This window comes from Dromiciops gliroides, chromosome 3 (assembly GCF_019393635.1).
Source record: "Dromiciops gliroides isolate mDroGli1 chromosome 3, mDroGli1.pri, whole genome shotgun sequence".
In the NCBI taxonomy this organism is placed as follows: Eukaryota; Metazoa; Chordata; class Mammalia; order Microbiotheria; family Microbiotheriidae; genus Dromiciops; species Dromiciops gliroides.
The window spans coordinates 444,830,682-444,852,550 of record NC_057863.1 but is presented as its reverse complement, the minus strand read 5'-3'; the positions used below and the strand labels follow the sequence as shown (position 1 = coordinate 444,852,550).

The 21,869-nt window shown below is 35.7% G+C and overlaps 1 protein-coding gene across 8 annotated transcripts in view; it reads left to right on the top strand.

The window, feature by feature from the left end:
• Positions 1–21,869, top strand: part of UBR3 (ubiquitin protein ligase E3 component n-recognin 3) — a 283,992-nt gene that overhangs the window by 12,262 nt on the left and 249,861 nt on the right. For all 8 annotated transcript variants that reach the window (XM_043992858.1, XM_043992853.1, XM_043992859.1 and 5 more), the window contains exon 2: positions 16,172–16,311. In XM_043992858.1, coding sequence (XP_043848793.1) covers positions 16,172–16,311 — 140 coding nt within the window. The remainder of the gene's footprint in view (positions 1–16,171; positions 16,312–21,869) is intronic.

The following is a 21,869-nucleotide window of genomic DNA, read 5'->3' as shown; positions in this document are numbered from 1 at the left end:
AAATTGAAAATTTGTGATTTGGCAGGCCAGAAAAATCTGGTATTTAACAGACTGGCAAGTCTTATCTTTAGAAATGATTATGGGGGCAGCTAGGTGGCGTAGTGGGTAAAGCACCAGCCCTGAATTCAGGAGGACCTGAGTTCAAATATGGCCTCAAACACTTGACACTTACTAGCTGTGTGACCCTGGGCAAGTCACTTAACCCTCATTGCCCTACCAAAAAGACCAAGAAAAAAAAATAGAAATGATTATGGGTTGAAAAATCCTTTGTTTCCTCTAGAACACAGCTATGGCCTTTGGCTTTTTTGTTCAAATTCTAGTTCCTATGTTATCTATCCATAGTTGTAACACATTTGGGGTTACTTACATCTGCTCCAGAAATAGATCTTTAGCCTTGAAGGTAGGACAAACTTTATTTTTCACAGATCATCCAGTGTTGATAAAACTTTATGATAACTAACCTTGTAGGAAACTGACTTGTAAAATATAATTACAGTTTTTCAATTTTACAGTGGGAAATATATTTGGTTAATGTACCATAACTGTTGTTTCTCTTGTTTTGAAATAATCTCTTTTCTGGTTTGCTAGCAGGTCCACTAAGGAATGCACACCACAAAGTAATTTGGTAACAAGGGAGTTGGATGACATTAAGGGACATTTCATGCAGGATAGAATAATATCTGTTGTTTTGGCCTTTCCTATTTTAGGGGTTCACCGTTATGACAAAGTTGGATTTGAATTCCCTAGGCCAAGTACTTCTTTATTGATGTTGAGTAGCTATGAATTTTACTGTTTTTTCCTTTTTCCAGGTTTCATATTGGGTAGACAATTCATTACTTTCATGACTCTACCAATTTTAAATATAGTTCCTTTGAGTATTTTACCTTTCTTCTAGTTAAGTTGTCTACCTCTTTTCCCTAGTAAGGCTTTTCTCTCCATTTTTACATTTCCCTGAGTTTCTTTCCTGTCAATTAAATTTTAGTCAAAAAGCCCATTACAACAGACAATACAATCCGCATTAAAAAACTTTATACCTACTTACATTAAATTATTTATAATGAACAAGAAACATAAAGAAAAAATGTATCATACAAGATTGTTTTATTTGGTCCTTGTAATAATACCACTACATTTGCATAGGGTTTACAGTTCAGCAAATGGTTCTGTAAGACATTCTCATTTGATCCTTGTACCTACCTTTGAGGGATGTGTAGTAGGTCACATTGCTAGTAATTGGCAAAACTGAAATTTGAGCCTAAAGTTGTCCTGACTCCTGTTCTAGTATTCTTTCTATATACCATGTTACTTCTTAAATGTTAATTTAATGTTTTAGAGATATTTCTTGAGAAGTTTCATTAGTGACTTGAATATCTTTCTTTTACTACCAGCTTTCTCTGAAGAATAAAGTACTTTTTGCCTTAATAGCCTCAAAACATTCCTAATCCCTTGAAAAACTGATTTCAGCGTCTGCAACTACTGAAACTTTTATTTTTTTGGTTGCAGGGAAATGAGGGTTAAGTGACTTGTCCAGGGTCACACAGCTATTAAGTGTTAAGTGTCTGAGGTCATATTTGAACTTGGGTCCTCCTGAATCCAGGGCTGGTGCTTTATCCACTATGCCATCTAGCTGCCCCCCTGAAACAGTTCTTGCAGAGGTCACTAATGACCTCAGAATTGTCATCATTATCAGATGCTGATGTCCCTTCCACCTGCAGTTGTCCTGAGTGGAGGGGGTAGATGGTTGATATTAAAATAATTATATACTTGCATCTGTGATGTAGTGGAAAGAGCTTGACCCTCTACTGAGTCAGGTGACAGAGGGTCTGAATCCCATCTCTGATGATTAGTATATGTGCAACTTTCATCAGTGCCCCTTAGCTTCAATTTTCACATCTGTAAAAATGAGGATAGTAGTACTTATACTATCTGTCTGATAGAGTTGTGAAGAATGTGATTTTTATCCTTAAATCCTTATGTGAATGTGAGCTCTTAACAGTATTTAATTGTGGCTTTCTCTCTACTCTTAGCAGAAGAATTTCAAGAACTTTGGGGAAAAAAAGGACTTTGGAGAAAAATTATATTGGTATCCCTAAGACTGGAGAATGCCCTTTACAACCTGGCCCTTGCCTACCTTTCAAGCTCATCATAGGGTCAGTCAAACTGACTTTATTCCTCTTCCTCACAAATGGCACGATTGCCATACCTTTATACTCTCTCTCCTATCCCTTGAATTCACTTTCTATTCGTGTAAGCTTCTTGGAATCCTTTGTTTCCTTCAAGACTAAGTTCACTTACTGCCTTCTATGTGAAGCCCTTACTGATTCTGACTCCTGCCATCTGCTAGTGCTCTCCCTTCTTAAATTACACTGTACTTATTTTGTATTTATCCAATATAAACTTGTATGTACACATCATCTTCACTGATAGAATGTAAGCTTCCTGAGAGTAGAGATTGTTTCACTTTTGTCTTTGTCAATAGCCATTTAATAAATGTTTGTAGGTTGATTGTAGGTTAGTTAACATATCTAATGTATTTTTATTAGTTGTCATTAAGACTTTATGTTATTCTAGTTGTTAACTTTACCATTTTAAGAAATGATGTAGGTAGAAAAGTTATTTTTCTCAAATAGTACTTGGTTTTTATGGTGGTAGCTCGAAAGAGTAAGGGAAAGGGAAATGATAGAGTTGGGAATGCTCCCTATAGAGGAAGTATACGAAGAAGCCTCTTAACAGTCATTTTCTTTTCCCTCACTTTGCTTAAAAGGAGGTTCTTTGGTTGATCCCTTTTTTCCAATCCCAGTATAGTGGAAAGGCTTGGATTTTGGAGTCAGAGGACCTGGGTTTCTCCCTCTGTGGCTTTGGGCAAGGCACTTTACCTCTCTGCCGCTCACTTTACTCATTTGTAAATAAAGGGGATTGGACTAGGTATCCAAGGTCCCTTACAGATCAGATTTCTCTAATAACTTTCAGGCGTTTGAGGTTTTTCATATTCTGACCTTATTTCGTACTATTTCCTTTCATGTACTGTGTGCTCTTTCCAAACTAGATTATCCTCTTTCTCTTGAACATGTTCTGCATTTATGTCTTTGCATTATTTCTTCTGCTAGGAATTTTTTGCCTCCTATTTTTCTTTTAAATATTTATTTTATTTTCAAACAAAGATTAGTCTTCTCTTCCTTCTACTTAATCCTCCCCCTCTTACCCTAATTGAGAAAGCAAGAAAAACAACCCCCCTTTTACAAGCATGTATAGTCAAGCAAGGGCATCTAGGTGGTGCAGTGGATAGAGCAGCAGGCCCGGAGTCAGGAAGATATGACTTCAAATATGACCTCAGACATTTATTAGCTGTGTGACCCTGGGCAATTCACATAACCCTTGTTTGCCTTGTTTCCCTCATCTGTAAAATGAGCTGAAAAAGGAAATGGCAAACCAGTCCCGTATCTTTTTTTTTTTTTAACCAGTCCTGTATCTTTGCCAAGAAAACTCCAAATGGGATTGTGAAGAGTCAGACATGACAGGATAACAAAGGAATAGTGAAGCAAACCAAAATTTCTGATTGGTCATATCTAAAAAAAAATTATGTCTTAATCTGTATTCCTGTCAGGATGTAGGCAGCATGCAAAACAAATTTCTGATTGGTCATATCTAAAAAAAATCATGTCTTAATCTGTACTCCTATCAGGACGTGGGCAGCGTATTTCATCATGAGTCCTCAGGGATTGTGGTTGGTCATAGTCTTGATCAGAATTCCCTGAGAGTTTAAAAAAAAAAAATTTTGTTTTAATCAATTATGATCCACCTTTTCCCCTTTTCTTTTCTCCCTTTTTTTTTATCCCCTCTCCCCTCTCCCAATGGTGATGACAAGAAAAACAAAACGTGTTACACACGTATAGTCAATCAAAACAAATTTCCACATTGGTCATGTCCTAAAAAATATTTGTCTCATTCTGCATTCTCTGAGATCCTCTACATTCTGTCATTTCTTACATCAGAATAGAATTCCATCACATTTATACATCATAACTTGTTTGTCCATACCCCAACTTAGTGTCACACCCTCAGATCCCCATTATTTTTCTCCTCAAAAAGAGTTATAAATATTTCTCTGCATTCTTAGATTTTGTTTTGCTTAGAACTAATCCATCCTTTATCATCCTAATTCTCCCACCTTGCTCTCCCCCTTTCCTCCTATTTTTCTGTTGAAAAAGTTAATTCTGGGGGCAGCTAGGTGGCGCAGTGGATAGAGCACTGGCCCTGGAGGCAGGAGTACCTGAGTTCAAATCTGACCTCAGACACTTAACACTTACTAGCTGTGTGACCCTGGGCAAGTCACTTAACCCCAATTGCCTTACTAAAAAAAAAAAAAAAAAGAAAAAGTTAATTCTGTACCCAGCTCTTTGTGTGCATTTGTGTCCCTTCTTTTGAGGTTCTTGTGTCAGCTACCACCCCTCAACTCTCTCTTCCTTATCTGTATGGATGTCTATTTGTACAACCTCATTATATGAAAGAATATTCTCTTTCCTTCTTCCCCAAATGTATTCTTCTTCCTCTCTCTTTCTATTTTCTTAAGATCATCACAACATAACAGAACCACTCCTAGGCCTTATTTAATTGGACTCCCTCTATGAACCTTGATGGGATTGGGATCAGAAGGGACACATGTATTTCACCATATATGAATGTAAATAATACTTACTTGGTCCTTTATTTATTCGTACCTTTTAATGTTTCTCTTCGGTCTAGTGTTTTGTATTTTAAAGTTTCTCTGTAGCTATGGTCTTTTCATCAGGAATGCTTGTTAGTAGTATTTCATAAAAGTCTGTTTTTTTCTCTTATAGCATTATATTCCTTTTTGCTTGGTAAGTTATTCTTAGGTATGAGCCCATCTTTTGCCTTTTGGAATATCATATTCCAAGGTCTCTGCTCCTTTGTTGGGGTGGCTGCTAAATTATTTGTGATCCTGTCTGTGACTCTTGGGTACTTGAATTTTTTCTCTCTGCATGCATGCATTTTTTTTTCCCTTTGGACCTAGAAGCTCTGGATTTTAGCTGTGATCCTGGGAGTTTTCATTTTGGGGTTTCTTTTAGGAGGTAACCAGGTGAGTTCTTTTTATTTTCACTTTGTCCTCTGGTTCTAAAAGATCTGGGCAGTTTTCTTTTTAAGATTTCTAGAAATAGGATATCTAGGCTTTTGGAGAGAGGGGTGGTAATGGTGCTTAGAGAGTCTAATGACTATTAATTTTTTTTCTCTTCCATCAATTTTCCAAGTCACTTGTTTTGTATGGAATAATTTATATTTTCTAATACATTTTTAGTCTTTTTACTTTGTTTTTAGTATTTCTTGTTGCCACATGGAGTCATTGGCTTCTTTTCTTTTTTTTTTTTGGTGAGGCAATTGGGGTTAAGTGACTTGCCTAGGGTCACACAGCTAGTAAGTGTTAAGTGTCTGAGGCCGGATTTGAACTCAGGTACTCCTGACTCCAGGGCCGGTGCTCTATCCACTGCACCACCTAGCTGCCCCCTTTGGCTTCTTCTTGATCCATTTGAATTGTCAGGGTTTTTGTTTCTTGGGCAAGGTTTTGAGCCTTTTGTGCCAAACTGGTAATTCCCTTTCTAATTCTTTTTTTCATAGCTCTTATTTCTTTTCCAATGTTTTCTATAGGTGTTCTCATTACATTTAAAAAAACATTTTAAAATTCTTTTTTTTTTTAACTCAAGCTTTATCTGTTCTAGGAATCCTAGTTGAGTTTATACCCAAGTAGTGTTTTTCTCTGAGATAATAATGTACATAAATGTTTTGGAGTCTTGAGTGTCCCTGCTACCATAATAGTAGAGTGATGGTAGAGTTCTTTTTTGTTTGCTCATTCTTTGAGCCTATTTCCTAATTTTAGACTTGCTGTTAGGGGTGTGCTGTTAGGGCTGGGCTCTGTCACCTGGGACTGGGTAGTAGGCAACACAGCTGCCAGTTCAGATTTGTCTTGTTCCAGTGCCTCAGTGTGAGTCCCGGGATATTTTGCTCTGAGTCTGAGACTGTCTCTTTCCCTGGTGTACAGCCTCTCCCTGGGCAACTGAATGCTCTGCACAGTGTGCTCCTTGTCCTAACTATTCCTGTCCTACCTGCTCTGTTGACCACAGACCTCCTTGTCTGTTTCCCATCCTAACTGGACTAGACAAAGGACTCACCATGTGAGGTCCTATATATGCTATATGGGGTCCAAGATGAGGAAAGTCACTAAAAGAGAGATTTTTTTCCCCTGGATTTCCCTATTGGAATTCTATGTGGTGAACTTTCTAAGTCTGTTAGGAGGAGTTTGTGGAGTACTATTCTGCTTCCTATCTCCACCCTCTTAGCTCTATCTTCCTCCTTAACTTCACAGTTAGGGTTCTTAAACTTTTCTTTGTCATAGACCCCTTTGGCAATATGGTAAAAGGACTCCTGAGCTCTTCTCTATTAATGATTTTCTTGGACTCATATAGCATGTTGTTTTGTACTTCCATAAGGCAGTTAGCATGTAATATGGTTTATTCTCCTTATCTATTTATATACGGAAAACCATCTTACTAGATTTTAAACTCTTAGGGTGTGTATTTTATTGAAACTGAGAATTTTACGTTTTCATGATAGCCAAATAGTTTTAATTGCCAAGGGATAATACTCAAGAGAAGAAAGCAGAACCCTTTGCCCTCTTAATTGATCTTCCTTTTTTCTCTTTTCCTATTCTCTCTCTTTTTCAGTAGGTCTTAAACGTTGACTCTTGTCTCATAGGACCTTAAATCTTAAGGCGTCCTGGTAGCCTCCAGAATAGAGCAGAGAAATGATTGAGATTAAAGAGGAGAAAGAAGAAATCATAAATAGAACCCAGGTGTAATTGGCCAGGAAACCATTAACAGTTACAGTAATGATTATTTTTATGTTACCTTTCTGTATCTTTTCTCCTGGAACATAATTTTTCTTTCTTTTTTTAATCATAAAAATATTTTATTATTTTCCAGTTACATGTAAAGATAGTTTTCAACATTTCTTTTCATAAGATTTTTTGTTCCAAATTTTTCTCCCTCCCTCCCTTCCCTCCCCCTCTCCCCAAGACAGAAAGCAATCTGATATAGGTTATAAATGTACAATCACATTAGACATATTTCTGCATTAGTCATGTTGTGAAAGAAGAATCAGAACTCAAGGGAAAAATGTCAAAAAAGGAAAAAAACAACAACTGAAAAGTAGAAACAGTATAATTCAATCTGTATTCAGAATCCACAGTTGTTTTTTCTCGATATGGAGAACGTATTCCATCACGAATTTGGAATTGTCTTGGATCATTGCACTGCTGAGAAAATCCAAGCCTATCACAGTTGATCATCACACAGTGTTGCTGTTACTGTAAAATGTTCTCCTGGTTCTGCTCACTTCACTCAGCATCAGTCCACTTAAGTCTTTCCAGGTTTTTCTGAAATTTGCCTGCTCATTATTTCTTAAAGCACAGTAGTATTCCATTACATTCATATACTACAACTTGTTCAGCCATTCCCCAATTGATGGGCATTTCCTTGATTTCCAATTCTTTGCCACCACAAAGAGAGGTGCTATAAATATTTTTGTACATGTGGGTTCTTTTCCCTTTTCTGTGATCTCTTTGGGATACACACCTAGTAGTGGTATTACTAGGTCAAAGGGTATGCACAGTCCCATAGCCCTTTGGGCATAGTTCCATAATGGGTCATTTGAATGAGTCTTGAATAGGGAATTATAGATGCACAACTTTTTTTTTTTTTTTGAGGGGCAACGAAGGTTAAGTGGCTTGCCCAGGGTCACACAGCTAGTAAGTGTCAAGTGTCTCAGGCTGGATTTGAACTCAGGTCTTCCTGAATCCAGGGCCGATGTTTTATTCACTGTGTCACCTAGCTGCCCCTGCAACATAATTTTTCTTGCTAATTCTTCCTTACCCCGTGATAGTTATATTTTCCTCTTTTTGCCTCTAAGACTTACTTTATAAAGAAGGATAGCAAAAGTGTGAAAATACAGTCTTTGTTAGCAAAAATTGGGATGTTTGAAAGTTGTTAAGAGAATTGGACTTTTTATTAAAAATTCAGGGAAGGCAGAGCCTCCTGAATAGTGTGTGAACTATGGGGAAGACATCTATTTACTATCCAAACTTTTGACTTTTTGACTTTGATTTTTAATGATAACAAATCTTAAATTTGTTTAATGTTATGTATCGGTAAAACTTGTTTATTCTTGTTGACCAACTATTCATGAAGATATTATTTCCTTAATATCAAAATATATTGGTTTCTGTTCAGAAACTATTAAGGCTCAGCTTTTGTAAGTTCTCATACCTATCTTTCTAACCTTTTGTTCAGGCTTAGTTTGGGAAGCTGGAGAAGAGATACCTTTTCTGTTTTAAAAAAAATTTTTTTTTCCAACTACATGTAAAAACAATGTTTAACATTCATTTTATATTGGTTTTTTTTTTTTTTGAGCAGGTCGATGAGGGTTAAGTGACTTGCCCAGGGTCACACAGCTAGTAAGTGTCAAGTGTCTGAGGCCGGATTTGAACTCAGGTCCTCCTGAATCCAGGGCTGGTGCTTTATCCACTGAGCCACCTAGCTGTCCCCCAAATTATTTTGTATTTTTTTTAACATTCATTTTAAAACATTTTGAGTTCTGAATTCTCTCCTTCCCTCTTCTCCTTTATACAGCAAGCAATCTGATATAGATTCTACATGTACAATCATTTAAAACAAATTTGCATATTATTCATTTTGTGGAAAACTTGAACACCCCCTGCCCCACATAAAATGAAAAATAGTGTGCTTTGGTATTCTATCAGTTCTTTCTCTGGAGGGAGATAGCATTTTTTCATCATGAATCCTTCAGGATTGTCTTAGATCATTGTATTCCTGAGAACAATTAAGTCATTTACAGTGACTCATCATACACTATTGCTTTCACTATGTACAGTGTTCTCCTGGTTCTGCTCATTTCACTCTACATCAGTTCATATAAGTCTTTCCAGGTTTTTCTGAAGTCCTGCTTGTTATGTCTTTGTTTTTTTTTGTTTTTTGCGGGACATTGGGGGTTAAGTGACTTGCCCAGGGTCACACAGCTAGTAAGTGTGAAGTGTCTGAGGCCGGATTTGAACTCAGGTACTCCTGAATCCAGGGCTGGTGCTTTACCCACTGTGCCACCTAGCTGCCCCCCTGCTTGTTATTTCTTATAGCACAATAGCATTTCATTATAGTCATATGCCACAACTTGTTCAGCCATTCCTCAGTTAGTAGACAATTTCCAATTCTTCAACACCACAAAAAGACTTGTTATAAATATTTTCTATAAATGGGTACTTTCCCTTCTTTTTTTTGATCTCTTTGAAATATAAAATTAGTTGTAGGATTACTGGGTTAAAGGTTTCATATGCACGGTTTTATAGCTTGTTGGGCTATTTGCTCTCTAGAATAGTTGGATTAGTTCACAATTCCAACAGGGCATTAGTGTCCCAATTTCCCTATATCCCTTCCAACAATTATAATTTTCCTTTTTTGTCATATTAGCCAATCTTATAGGTGTGAGGAAGTACCTCAGAGTTGTTTTAATTTGTATTTCTCTGATCAATAGTGATTTAGAGAATTTTTTCATATGATTATAAATGGATTTGATTTATTTATCTGAAAACTACTTGTTCATACCCTTTGACCATTTATCAGTTGGAGAATGACTTGTGTTCTTATAAATTGGACTCAGTTCTCTATGTATGTGAGAAATGAGGCATTTATCAGAGATGAATGCTGTAATTTTTCTCCCAGTTTTCTATTTTCTTTCTATTTTTAGCCACGTTTGTTTTGTTTGTGTGAAATCTATTTAATTTAATAAAAAATGACCTATTTTATATCTCATAATGCTCTTTGTCACTTGTTTGGTTGTAAATTCTTCCTTTATCCATAGATGTAACAGATAAACTATTCCATGCTCCCCTGATATGCTTATGGTATCACCCTTTATATCTGACACATGTATCCATTTTGATCTTCTGGTGGTATACGTTTTGATATGTTGCTCTATTCCTAGTTTCTGCCAAACCACTTTCTAGTTGTCCCAACAGTTTTTGTAAGATAGTGAGTTCTTCCAAAAGCTGGGATCTTTGAGTTTGTCAAACAATAGATTACTTTGCTCATTACTCACTGAGTATTGTGTACCCAATATGTTCCAATCTGTTCCACTTATCCACCACTCTATCTCAGCTTAGTACCAGATTGTTTTGATGATTACCACTTTATAATACAGTTTGAGATCTAGTATTGATTGGCCATTTTCCTTCACATTTCCCCCCATTAATTTCCTTGATAATTCTTGATCTTTTGTTCTTCCAAATGAATTGATACTTTGCTTTTAAGATCAAGTCAGAATTACATTTTTTAAAACTCCAAATTGTGAGGAAATATCTAGATTTCTAACATTTGATGAGAATGTTGTAATGAAAGATAATAACAAGTCTATTTCAGTACAGTTGTATTTTGTTAAAGGTTAATTGCCACTTTGGGGGAATGGATAGTAGTTGGGGAGGACTGGATGGGTAGCAATCAAGACATTTTGTATAATGGCTTGTTCAAAATATTTATAGCAATTCTTTTCATTGTAATTAAAAATTGGAAACTAAAGGAGTGTTATCTGAGTGTGGAATGGCTAAACAAATTATAATGGAATATTACTGTTCCGTAAAAAATGACGAGAGGGACAATTACAGAGGAAACTGAACTAATGCAGAGTGAGGTAAGCAGAACTAGGAGAACAATTTATACAGTGATAGCATTGCATAGAAAAACAAGACTTCAGAACTCTGGTAAAATGATAAACTAGGAGTCCAAAAGAATGATGATGAAACATGTCACTCAACTTACAGATGTAATGAACACAAAATGTAGAAAGAAACATACATTTTCAGACATAGCTAGTAATATGGGAATTTGTTTTACTGGACCCTGTAGCTCTGTATTGAGGGTTTAAAAAAATTGCTTAGGGATGGGTGTGCGTGTGATAGGGACAGATTAAGGTGTTGTTGTTTTTTTAAATCTTAAAAGTATTTTATTATTTTCCAGTTACATGTAAAAATAGTTTTCAACATTTGTTTTTATAAGATTTTGAGTTCCTAATTATTCTCCCTCCTTCCCTTCCCTCCCCCCTCCCCAAGACAGAAAGCAATCTGATATAGGTTATATATGTACAATCACATTAGACATATTTCTGCATTAATCATGTCATGAAAGAAGAATCAGACCCCATGGGAAAAACTTCAAAAAAGAAAAAACAACCATAGAAACAGTGTGGTTCAATCTGTATCCACAGTTCTTTTTTCTGGATGTGGCGAACATTTTCCATCATGATTAAGTTTTTAAAAAAACATGTTATTTGAAAATAAAAATAACAAACCTTTTTTTTTTTTTGGTGAGGCAATTGGGGTTAAGTCACTTGCCCAGGGTCACACAGCTAGTAAGTGTGAAGTGTCTGAGGCTAGATTTGAACTCAGGTACTCCTGAATCCAGGGACCGGTGCTCTATCTACTGTGCCACCTAGCTGCCCCTTAACAAACCCTTTTTAAAGGGGAGGTTGAAGCCCAAAGAATAAGAACTCTATCGGTTGTATTATTTAGTACCAGTCAGAGGTCAGGGAATCAGGAAGTGAAAATGTTTGTGGACAAAAGCAGGCTAAGAATCTACACACTCTGGGGCTCATCTGAGACAGGTTGGAGCAAACAGTTCTCAGAAAGTCAAGTAAGAGGCAGAAGTTCAGAGGGTCTGGTAGTTTGAGAAAATAGTAGTAAGCAACACTTGAGTGCACCTGCACCTAAGGTGAGGGACTTATCTCTAGCTTTTTAAAAAAAAGATATAATTTTCATTTTCATTAACCACTATGAGTATTCAGCCTTATGAATAATAGTATAAGAAAAATGACAGATAAACCAAGAGATTATGATTGTATGTTTCAGTAAAATTTACTTAGTAATTATTTTTTAGGATTCTTTTTTTTGCAGGGCAATGAGGGTGAAATGACTTGCCCAGGTTCACACAGCTAGTAAGTGTCAAGTGTCTGAGGTTAGATTTGAACTCAGGTCGTCCTGAATCCAGGCCTGGTGCTTTATCCACTGCACCACCTAGCTGCCCCTCTCAGTAATTGTTAACTCCAAACTAATAGATGTATATAATTGACATTAACTAAAGAATACTCACATCATCCTTATTTTCCTCATCTTTTTTACCTCTTCCTGTGTTTATAACATGATTTTGTTGTCTTTACTGCTTGATTGTGGTGGGTGTATGTTCTTTTGGTTTTACTATCTTTTTAGTGTTATATTTTATAGAAATATTCCCTTTTGAGGGGAGTTTTTCATACTTGATGTTTTCTATGGCTCAGTAATTTTCCATTTTCTATTCATATACCATAATTTATTCAGGCATTCCTTAGTTAATTGTAACAAACCTAATTTATTTCTGGGTTCTTTTAATTTTTTCTTTGTTTGTTATTAAAGGGCTGCTAGGGACATTTTTGTATACATATGGGTTTTTTCTCCTTATTAATAACCTCTTTGGGTTATAGCCTGGTAGTGGGATCACTGAGTCAGAGGATATGCCCATTTGCATGACTTTTATTGTATAATTCCATAGTTTTCAAAAAAGGTCAGACTCATTTATAGCTTTGTCAACAGTATAAAGCAGGGCTTACTTTATCATAGTTGTTCAAACAGTAGATTTTGTCATATTTTATTCTTATCTTAGGCAATATGATGAAATCTGGTAGAATTTCAGTTGTTTTTTTTTCTGTTACTTTATTTATTTATTTAGAATTTTCCCCAAGTTACATTCACAGTTTTAATTTTAATTTCTCTGATTATTAGAGATTTTAAGCATTTTCTACATAGTTGTTACTTTTTGTTTCTTTAAAAAAAACTTTTTTGTGTCATTTGACCACTTAGCTACTGGAGAATGGCTCCTAATTTTATAGATTTTTGTTAGTTTTGCATACATCTTAGACTTTTGCTAAAAAAACTTTTGAGGCAAAGGTTTTTTTCCCTTCGTTTCTTTTTCTCATTCAGGAATGTTGCTTTTTTGTTATACAAAAGCTTTTTATATCGTAAAATTAGTATATTTATCTCTTATTTTTCCCAAGTTATGATATTAGGAATTTGTTCTTTGGCCATACTTATGAAAAATGAAGCACTTTCTTGTTTTGTTTTTTAAATGGGATGCTAAAAATTTTTATTTTATTTTGTTATTATGGTGTGACATACTGATACTTGTCTTGTTTTTTGCCAAACTATAGTTTTACTGAGAATTATTATTAAGTAATGAATACTTTACCCAGTATTTTGAAATTTTAGATTTATCTAGTGCTACATTATTGTAGTTATCTGGTTCTAGTTTGTGATAATCTATTTCATTTTATCTATTTCACTCATCTATGTTATCTAGTGATAAGATTTTGATGATTGTTGCTTTTATTCCCAGGTCTCAAAGTATTCATGCACCACTTCATTTAGCCTTTTCTTTGCTAATAATGATAGCACTTACCTCATCACAGGGTTGTTGTGAGGATCAAATGAAGTAATATTTGTAAAAGCATTTGGCATAATAGCTGGTACTTTGTAGGTGCTTAATAAAAGCTTATTTCCCTTCACATTGTCAGAAAATATTTGCCAGGATATATATATATATATTTGGGTGGGGCAACAGGGGTTAAGTGACTTGCCCAGGGTCACACAGCTAGTAAGTGTCAAGTGTATGAGGCCGGATTTGAACTCAGGTCTTCCTGAATTCAGGGTTGGTGCTTTATCTGTCCACTGTGCCACCTAGCTGCCCCCATTGCCAGGATATTTTTAAGCCTTTTGTTCTTCCATATGAATTTTATTTTATTTTTTGATCAGTATTATAAAGTATGCTCTTGGCATTTTGACTGAGATAGTAAGTAACTTCAATGAAAGAAAGAAGAAACATTAAACACCTAGTTACCATGTGTGAAACACTATAATAGGTGCTGAGGATACAAAATACAAAAGTAAAGGCTATTCCTGCCCTCATTGTTAAGGGAGAGACAACGCATATAAAAGTTAGTAGTGGCCAGGCAAGAGAATTTTTAGTCTAGTAAGTCATGGGATGGCGAGTGGAGTTACACTGAAGTCATATCCTCTCTAGAAACAATGGTAGTATTGATTTGATTACTGTTTTCTAGAAATGCAAAAGGGTAGGAATATGCAAATGAGAATACCCAGGTGGCAGAACAGTTGGCAAAACATCCTGGGTGGTTGATTGTAATCCCCATAGTTGGGTTAGATGAGTTCACAACTGACCAATGCAGAAAGCTCAGCCCTAGGGATGTTTCAAAACTGATTGTATGTAGTAGTCATGGAGCTCTGGTCTGGAAGGACATTTTCAGGCAGATGCCAAGATTTCTGGGATGGATGGATGTTAAGATTAGAAATAAAACCCACAAAACCACTAGCAATTCAATCTATTACCAATAAAAATAATAAAACCAGTGATAGGAAAACACTATTTAAAATAACAATTAAATTTTTTCATTATCTTAGAATTAACCTATGAAGACATGAGAGTATAACATGACCTATAAAACAATGTTTGTACAAAGTAAATAACCCTAGAGGGATGGAAATTTTAGAGAGCTATATTTGACTTGATATAAGGGAAAGATTTTTAAAAATTAGAGCTACTCAGAAGTGTAATGGGTTGCTTTGGAAAAGACAGTGTTCCTTCTCATTGGAAGCCTTCAAGCATAGGATTATGACTTGTATGTATTTTATAGAAAGGATTCATTTTCAGATCTGAGTTGTACTAGCTTGATGCTGATGTCTCTTCCAACTGAAATTCTGTGATTCTGTAATTCTAGCTTATGTGACCCTGGGTAAATCAATTTTCTTCTCTTACCCCAGTTTCCTGATCCAAACTGAAAAGAGGGTGGTGTGCTACATAATCTTTAGGGCGTTTTATGATTACTTTACATGATCTTATGATCATAGAAGTACATTTTGTTGAAATTCAAATGACAAGCTGCTAATTGCAGGCAACTTTCCTTCTTTGATTTTTGGGGCACATAGGAACTCAGTTTCCTCATTTGTAAAATGGGAGGGGAAAGAAAAGTTAAATTCAGTTTCATTATCTGTAAAATGAAGGGGAGCTAGATGAAATCCAAGGTCTCTTCCAGCTCTAAATTGTTGGTCCTGTGAAAGGAAAAAAGTAATAATTGGAGGAAGATTCAGTGGGTAGACCAAACTAATATAGTAAAAATGCCAGTATTTATATTTTTTCTGTGTGTTAGTGACTTTGAACTTGCAGTTAAACGTGGAAATTAGTTGCAGCCAGAAAGATTTGAAGACTTAGAGATCTATTGATGTGTGTGCCTTGATTCTGATAGGACTAAGAGTGCAGAACAGATAATTCGGATGGTGTTATTGAAGTAAAAAAAAACTATTTGTTGTTGTTCAGTCGTTTTTCAATCATGCCTGACTCTTTGTGACCCCATTTGGGGTTGTCTTGGCAGAGATGCTGGAGTGGTTTGCTATTTCCTTCTTCAGCTTATTTTACAGATGAGGAAACTGGATTTAGTGACTTGCCCAGGGTCACAGCTAGTGTCTGAGGCAGAAAACATTTACTACTGGGTTAACTACAGGTTAGTCTTGACAGCTTGGTTACATGTGTCTGAGGCTTGTTTTACCATCTGTTGACCATATATAGATAATCTGAAAAGTCTGTGCGTTTTTTGGGGGAGCAACTTTAATAGCTTAAAACTATACTAAGATTCTTTTGGAACACTGTACATATATACACACACACATATATGTGTATATGTGTGTGTGTGCGCGCGCGTGTATGCATACGCTGTTATAGGTACAAGTTTAATCATGCAAATTGAATAAATTTGTAATATCAGCAAACATTGTAGGAATGATAAAACTATGTAGATTTGGAAAAAAACTTCCTATAACATTTTTCATTAAAAGGACTAGTGAAACAGTATTTTGGTTACCTTAAAAAAATATCATAAGGGTATTTTTTCTGCCCTGCTTTTATATCTCCAGAAACTTACTTCTAAATGTTGTTAATAGAAATGTCATATACTTGGAAAATTGGAGCTCACTACTGATGATTTTTTTTCTTTTTTTCTCTTGCAGGTTTTGCAAAAGACATCAAATTAAATCAAGTTCAAATATTCCTTGTGTCCCAAAAGACTTACTGATGATGTCTGAATTTGTTCTTCCACGGTTTATTTTTTGTCTTATTCAATACTTAAGAGAAGGCTATAATGAACCAGGTATGTTTAAACCAGTACAGTGATAGGGATCTTTTTAAAGGTTCTAAGAGGTAGCAATAATGATTAAGTTCTTTTTCAGTATGAATAAAGCATGAATATTGATTTTCAAAAAAAGTTCATAAAATGTAATTATAGAGTAATGAGGAAGATTCCCTACTGAAAATTGAATTAATTGTTTATTAGATACAATCTAGCATTTTCTCTTACTGGGAATTTAATGAAAAATAAGTATGATTAAACCTATTTGGCCTCTTAGAGAAGAAGGTACCTTAAAGAACATTTAGCCCAATTCTTTCATTTTATAGGTGAGGAAACACCTAAAGAGTTTAAGTCACTTGCTGAAGATCACTCAGGTATATCTGCTTCAGTTTACGAGGTTAAAGTGACTTGTGATCACAAAATGAATTTGTGACAGAATAGGATTAATGACTTCCAGAAGTCTCTGGGTTTTTAGGGTGATATTCTTCTGAAAAACTTGTTCCATCAATCTTTGTGTTTCCCTCCATTGGCTTGTATGAGCAGTTAACTCTTCCTGTAACTACATGTGATGTATGCTTCATATTTTAATCATTAGTAAACTTTAAAAAAATATTAATGGAATCTTATTATTATAAAGTAGAGAAAAATTTAAGTATATTTGTGCTTTTAATTTTGTAACAAAAATAGACATGTGGTTAAAAAATGTTAAATGGTTGGCTTTAGTTAACAACTTACAATATATTCTAAATGTCTTAAGCAGACAAAAAGTTTCAAAGAAGGCACCGTACAGCTAAATGATTAAAATTATAGCATGTCTCATGTCATCAATATTTTGAATTGCTGTTAGAGCAAGCAGATCTTTTAAATGTGTAACTTAAGTTAGTAAAGACTTTATGATAACTGTACTTAATTCTGTTTCTAATAAAATTAGTGTATTTAAAATTATGTGGTTTGCCATAATCACTGCTTGATTTTTGTATGAACTTTTTTTGCATAAAAAATAGGTTATTCTAGAATTTAATTAAACACTACTCTTAATTTTTTATTTTTTCCAGTTCATAAATAGAATGGAATATTATATAATTTTTTAAGAAAATTAGGTTCTGAAAAACTAAATTGCTATATTTATGAATAAATGAGTTAACTTATCTGTTTCTCCAATTTAAATGATGCAAATAATCCCACTTCCTTTTTTTTTCTTTTCTTAAATGTAGAGCAGTTGAGGGTTAAGTGATTTTCCCAGGGTCACACAGCTAGTAACTGTCAAGTGTCTGAGGCTGGATTTGAACTCAGGTCCTCCTGAATCCAGGGCTGGTGTTTTATCCACTGCACCACCTAGCTGCCCCAACTTCCTTTCTTTTCAAGCAAGATTTCTGTATTCTTCTGCCAAACGAAATAGCTGATAGTGTAGTTAATGAAAGCCCTTAAATACATATATAATGCTTTGTTTTTTACAGTACTCTTGTCACAACAATCCTGTGATGCAGGTAATAAAAATACTAGTTCCATCTTCCAGATGAAGAAGCTGAGGCTTTTCAGAGAGGTGAAGTGTCTTGCCCATTTTCCCATAGCTAACAAGTATAACAGCCTAGTTCCTACCCATAGACTTCTTGCTTTCAAAACCCCAGTGTTCTTTCCACTATACTTTACTGTCTGGGTGTTCTGTTTTTGGTTTTTGGCTCTCCATGATTTATTTTTAGTAGAATATTTCTTTGCTTCTTTGTAGTGAAAAAAACACCACAGATCAGTGGGTTTCTGAACATCTGGCATACCATTAATATCCTAATGTTTACCTTTTTATTATACAAATGACAGATATTCTCCATTTTGCATGTCTAATAAACATCAGTACTTCAAGGATCTATAACTTTATTTGTTTGGATACTTCCTCCACTGAATTCATGGGAGCTGATGAGATCAGCAAGTATCCATCATATGATAGATCATAACCCCTTTGTAATTAAGTAGATGGTCTTTGAGAATTGCTGTTGTGATTGAAAAAATTAATTATCATTAAGTAATATGGTTTTAAAAACATATATTTCCTTACCTTATTATCATTCACAAACTAGCCTAATGCTGTCCAGAAGTTTACACTTTGGTGAAGAAAACTTTAGTGTAAAATTCTTAATAGAAAAGCTTCAACCAGAAAACAGTTTCTTAACTTTATAATTTTCTGTGAGTACACCCAACATGAGATTATTGTGGTTATTGTTCTGTGATAACCACTAACAGTTATTAAAAAGAGCCAGACTAATAGTAAGAGCTATATACATGTTAGTTATTCTTTTTTAATTAAGTACAATTAATCTACACTGTTTTTTAAAAATGCAATTGGTGTAGGAAGCCAAATTGATAGATGGTTATTTTCTGTGTAAGGAATTGGAAATGCATTGAAATAATACATTATAATTGGGGAAAAAAAGAGCCAGACTATAGCAAAATGCTCTTTTGTGGCATATCTGAAACAGAAGGCTCTTTTTGCTTAAGTAGATGGTGGCCACAGAAAATTATGTAACAGAAATGAAGGGGTTCATCCATCTTCCATGGATGAACCCATTGGGATCATGACCTTTGCCCCTTCTGTCTGTGGTACCTCTTCAATATAACATTCTTGATTGTCTAGCACACACAGTTTAAATATACAAAGACTATTTTGATATTAGTCAGTTAGTAAACATTTATTAAGCACCTGCCATATGTCAGGCACTGTGTTAAACTGTAGGGATTTAAAAAAAAAAAGAATGCCAAAAGATAGTCCTTAATTTTGGAGAGCTCACAGTCTAATGGGGGAGACAACTTGTAAACAATTATGTATAAACTATGTACTGGATTAATAGAAAATAAATCAACAGAGGGAAGGCACTAAAATTAATAGGAATTGGGAAAAGTTTCATGTAGAAGATGGGATTTTAGATGATACTTAAAGGAAGCCAGGCTAGCCAAAGTAGAAGGAGAGTGTTCTAAGAATGAGGAATAGCCAGTGAAAATGGCTGAAGCAAGAGATGGGGTGTCCTCATGGAAGAACAGCAAAGAGGCTAGTGTCATTGGATTGAAGCGGGGGAGATGGTGCCAGTGGAGGAAGACTTAAGAAGACTGGAAAGTTGGGGGTGTTTGGGGAGAGATTTGTGGCAAGTAGACCAATTAATAGGCTCTTTCAGCCATCTGTTGATGAGGAGATGAGTGCACCAGAGTGGTGGGAGTATCAGAGGAGGAAGAGGAACATATTCAAGTGATGTTACAAAGGTAAAATTGATAGACCTTGTCAATTGAATTTTGATGCTGAGATAGTGAAGAGTTGAGGGTGGCACTTAGGTTTTGAACCTAGTTGCCTAGGATGATGCTGTTCTTGACAGTAACAGGGAAATTTTCGAGGGGGTAACTTTGAGGAGAAAAGGTTAAGAATTCAGTTTTGGGACCTTCTGAGTTTAAGATGTCTACTGGACATCCAGTTTAGGATGTCTAAAAGGCAATTGGAGCTGCTAGACTGGAGGTCAGCAGAGAGATTAGGGATGGATAAACAGATTTGAAAGTCATCTGCATAGAGATGATAATTAAATTCATGGGAGCTGATGAGATCAGCAAGTGAATTAGTATGCTGGGAGAAAAGAACCAAGGATAGAGCCCTGTAGGATGCCTTTGGCAAATGGGCAAGACCTGGATGAAGACAGAGCAAAGGAGACTGAGGAGTATTCAGGCACAAGTTTAGCACACTATCCGAGCATAATAGATTTTAGAGCTAAAAGGGTTGTTAATGAGACCATCATAGATTAGGAACCTGAGGCAGAGACAATAAGTGACTTGCTCAGAATTATAAAGCTAATAAGTTTTTGAAGTAGGACTAATGTCTGTCAAACTCCCAAGTCCATTGCCCAGTTAACTACATTATCCTGTTTTGTAGTTCAACAGTTTCATTTTACAAATGAGAAAACGGAAACCTAGAGACCCTAAATCACAGTGCTAGTTAAAGACAAAGCCAGATTGATTTCAAAGTATACTTATACACTGAAAGTAAATTAAAGGTTAACACTTCTAATGGTTGTCTCCATTTATTTCTTAGTTTGCCTTTAATTCTACTCATAGTTTATCATTGGTGCTGTTTCAGTCCCCTTAGTCATTGAAAGAGTAAAATTCTTTCTGGACCCCACTTTTAAAGTTGGAAATATTCTTGTAGCCATCTAAATTCTCAGTATTCTCTAGATTTGGACTAGGATTTTGCTAATTTTTTTTTCTTTCCTGGACACTTGCTAAAGCTATTTCTACTTATATAAATTTTTTTTGGGGGGTGAGGCAATTGGGGTTAAGTGACTTGCCCAGGGTCACACAGCTAGTAAGTGTCAGGTGTCTGAGGTTGGATTTGAACTCAGGTCCTCTTGAATCCAGGGCCGGTGCTCTATCCACTGCGCCACCTAGCTGCCCCTTATATAATGTTTTGTGGCTCTTCTAAATCAGTGTTTTTCAACTCAAACTCTGGTGTGTTTACTCCTTCATAACCTCTTCTCCCATCCCCTGTTCTTTTTACACCTTAAATACCACTTCATACTTCACATTCTAGTGACATTCCCCTCTTTGCTATTTTTCAAACACAATACTCTGTCAGTTCCTGGCATTTCCATTGGCTGAACCTCAGTCTTAGAATACTCTCCTTCCTCATCTATACCTTCTGGCTTCCTTCTGGCTTTATTCAGTACCCAGCTAAAATCTTGCCTTCTGCAGGAAGCCTTTCCCAATCTTACTTAATTTTAGTGTCTTCCCTCAGTGCATTATTTTCTGTTTATCTTGTATATAATTGTTTGTACATAGTTGTTCCCTTTCCAAGAGGCCCCTTCTTCTCTCTGATTGAAAAGGATGGATGGAGGATGGACATTGGAGGGCTTCTACCAGATCTTCCACTCTTTCCCACCTGGCTACTTTCCTAGACTTCATCTTCAGAAACTAATCTTTCTGGAGGATGAAATCAACCTGTAAACTCACACCTCTTCAGCATCCACTGCCTCAGAAAGTCTCTTCTTATCACTGGTTGGAGAGTGTGGAAACCTGGGAGCTCTTCCTTGATTCTCCACTATCTAAGGAGGGGACACTCCTCATCATTTCCTACTGAGCTACTTTTGTGGACTTCATCATTTCTAAAAATTCATGATTCTACAAGATGAAATCAATTCAAAAACTTATACTCCTTCAGATCATTTCCTCACCCTGACTGTAGGACTCCATCATGTCCCCATGCTGGGTAACCTCTCCCTTTTCCTACTTATCTGGTTCTTTTTATGTGTTGTCTCCTCCATTAGATTGTGAGCTCCTAGAGGGCAGGGACTGCCTTGTGACTTTCTTTGTAATCCCAGCCCTTAGTACAGTGCCTGACACATCATGGTAGGTATTTAATAAATGTTTATTTAAAAAAAAAGTTTGCATATTTTCTCCCCATTAGATTATGAGCTCCTTCAAGGCAGGGACTACCTTTTTGCCTTTCCTTATATCCCCAGTGCTTGGCACAGTGCCTGGTACATAGTAAGAGGGTGCCTAGTAAATGCTTATTGACTGACTGACTTGTAAAATATTTACATTTTCTACATCAGATT